This window comes from Sinocyclocheilus rhinocerous, unplaced genomic scaffold (genome assembly GCF_001515625.1).
Source record: "Sinocyclocheilus rhinocerous isolate Xijiao unplaced genomic scaffold, SAMN03320098_v1.1 scaffold1960, whole genome shotgun sequence".
Lineage (NCBI taxonomy): Eukaryota > Metazoa > Chordata > Actinopteri > Cypriniformes > Cyprinidae > Sinocyclocheilus > Sinocyclocheilus rhinocerous.
In genome coordinates, this window is record NW_015661990.1 from 401,676 (window position 1) to 404,908 (window position 3,233).

The 3,233-nt window shown below is 33.5% G+C and overlaps 1 protein-coding gene across 1 annotated transcript in view; it reads left to right on the top strand.

Annotated features, from left to right (window-relative positions):
• Positions 1–442: 442 nt before the first annotated feature.
• LOC107727073 (mitochondrial import inner membrane translocase subunit TIM14) overlaps positions 443–3,233 on the top strand; it is a 3,689-nt gene continuing 898 nt past the window's right edge. Inside the window, exons 1-4 of the mRNA XM_016536837.1 lie at positions 443–586; positions 1,033–1,084; positions 1,189–1,259; positions 1,355–1,434. Coding sequence (XP_016392323.1) covers positions 584–586; positions 1,033–1,084; positions 1,189–1,259; positions 1,355–1,434 — 206 coding nt within the window. The 5' untranslated portion in view covers positions 443–583. The remainder of the gene's footprint in view (positions 587–1,032; positions 1,085–1,188; positions 1,260–1,354; positions 1,435–3,233) is intronic.

The following is a 3,233-nucleotide window of genomic DNA, read 5'->3' on the forward strand; positions in this document are numbered from 1 at the left end:
TCAGTGTAAATAGATACTGCCTAACTATGTGCATCATGAGAATGAGATGTTTGCATAACAGTACCGGGACTTTGACACAGCTGAGAAATTGTCTCGAAAATATAATATATCACGTCTTTTATATACTCTCATATTGATTTGTGGGGAAATATGACCATTTGAATATGGCACTCATTCATAACGTGGTCCTCTATCCATGAAATATGTTTATGATGATGTTAATAGATTTTGTCGATGTTTAGTCTACACATGATATGTTTCTATACAAATAGGTTTCCGTTTTCAAACTCAGCTTTTCATTCATAAATAGCATCAGACAGTCACTGTTACTATGGTTACCTTACATTTCAGCACAGCACGAGACCAAGGAGCTCTACAAAAAACTTGTGACTTGCCTTTGCGCCTGACGATTTACGACGTCAGTTCGGGCTTCGCGACGTGCTGGCTCGTTTTGCGGCAGGTCGCTCTCTCTCTGAAGTTCAGAAGTCACCAAAACAACAACACATGAGCATGACATTTAGCAGTCAGTTATGAATAAAGTTATGATTATAGACGATCACAACACAGGATCTTAGCAGAGAAAATGGTAAGTGTTTCCTCTTTCACTGTAATCCAATGTGACGCGATTTTTGATGCTTTTATTAAGCAAATTAAAAGCAAAAGAGAGCTAGCATTAGCACATCGCTGCTAACTGATAGTGACATTCAGTGCTGTTATAGATTGACAACCTGAGCAAATAATTCATGTTTATAGATATTTGCCATTTGACATATAAATACATTCAAAGTGTGTTTATTAAACATAGTATATGTCATTTTCACACTATAAAACATAAAGCTTCAAGTGAAACTTGTGCAATCTGTATATGGGTTAATATTGTGTGCTACTGTGGGATATGATTATGATACATGTGATGAGAAATAGTCTGTATATAAGCGATGTGTTCTGGTGTGTGGTTGTATTAAATAATGCAAATTGCCTCTCAATTAATGCAAATCGCACAATCAAGGGTTATTGTTTAATGTATTTTAGGCTAGTACCATGGTGGCCGTGGGCCTTACCCTGGCAGCAGCAGGGTTTGCAGGTACAGTTCCAGCACATTATGAGAAATCTGCACAGGAACATGATACATTTCACATCTGTTGATTAATTAAGCCTGATTGTTTTCTAATGGCCCATTTTTTACAGGTCGCTATGCAATGCAAGCCATGAAACATATGGAGCCGCAAGTGAAACACGCTCTGGAGGCATCCAAATCTGCAAGTTATATTCTTCTTCTAATATAATCCATACTTTATCTTAATAAACTCATACAATTTTATTTTAACAAACGCAATTTACATGTGTGCGACAGGCATTTGGTAGCGGATACTACAGAGGTGGTTTTGAACCAAAGATGACCAGGAGAGAAGCTTCACTTATTCTTGGCGTCAGGTAGTCTGTGTTTTCACAAATTATGTATTTGTCAATGAGAAAAATATCATGTTATACACTAAAACTACTCATTTTAAGTTTACATATAGCTTATATGTACACAAAATAATATACATATTTAATACATTATAATCACTGTTGTCAGAGGACACATGTGTATCCCTAGTACTGCTTTCCACCCTGTTAATATGTACTTTGTCTCACACAAATTTCCACCGTTAGTCTGAATTTAATGGGATGTCAGTAAAATGTCAAAGTGTTAGGTAGTGCAATTAACGTCAAGATTAGATCAGCCGTTAACCCTGACGCATCACAGAACTACGACTATTTATTTTACAACATCTTCATTTCCACCATGTTATGTTCAACCCTGTTACACAACACTAAATATCTAAAATATATTACAGTGTGGTTGTTTTTTTTTCAACCCTGTTATTCCACATTTCATAATTTATATCTAAAATCTGCTTAATCTTACTTTGCATCATTTACATTTCCACCATGTTAGGTTGCATCCTGTTACGCAACACTAAAATATATTACAGTGCGGTTGTTTTTAACGACAGTAATTGTAATCAGGGAATAAAGTAGAAATCTTGAGTATTCAACTCTGTCACATTTCATTATTTCCAAAAAGCATTTACATTTCTACCATGTTATGTTTTCATCCTGTTACACAATAGTGTATATTACAATGTAGTTGATTTTAAAAGTCATTTATTTGTATTCAAGGAACATGTCCAAATGTCAAAGTACAAATTTAAGTCTTGCTTCAACCCTGTTATTCTACATTTCGTAATTTATATCTAAACTCTGCTTAATCTTACTTCACATCATTTACATTTCCACCGCAGGTTCCATCCTGTCTTACAACAGTGTATATTATGTAGTTGTTTTTAATGACAGTCATTAATTTGTATTCAAGGAATATGTACAGCTGTCGAAGAAGAAATTTTAATGTTTCTTCAACCCTTATTTCACTTTTTATGATTTAATTTAAAATCAGCTTATTTTACTTTACATTACGTACATTTCCACCATGTTAGGATCCACCCTGTTACATGACAGGGTAGAATATATTACAGAGTAGTTGCTTTTAATAATGGTCCTCAATTTATAATCAGATATGTACAACTGACGGAGTATACATTTTAGTATTCAGCCCTGTTACACCACATTTCATCATATATTTCTAAAGCATTTTCACTGTTAAGTTCCATCCTGTTACTCAATATAGAATATTATAGTGTTTGTTTTAATAACGCATTTTGAAATCAGAAAATATGTACAACTGAACAAATAGAAATTTTAGTGTCTTCAACCCTGTTACTTCACATTTACTTAATCTTACTTTACAGCATTTACATTTCCACCAAGTTTAGTTCCACCGTTACACAACAGTTTAGAGTATATTACAGTGTAGTTGTTATTAGTAATGGTCATTAATTTAATTTAATTTAATATGGTACAGCTGACATAGTTGAAATTTGAGTGTTTATTCAATCCTGTTATGCCACATTTTAGTCTTTTCTAAAATCTGCTTAGGGGCCGTTCACACAGAATGCAATTTTTTCCCGTTTATTATAAGAGCACGTTGCAGTTGTTGTCTGCCCTGATAACTATAACGATAATCTATTATAAAGTTTTAATCATTCTAATTCTTTGAGAATAGTGAAGTCCACACTGTAACTATAACGATAATGAAACATATCAATCAGGGGCGTAGCCATCATTTCAGAAGTGAGGGGGACAGAAATGTTATATATGTATATATATATATATATATATATATATATATA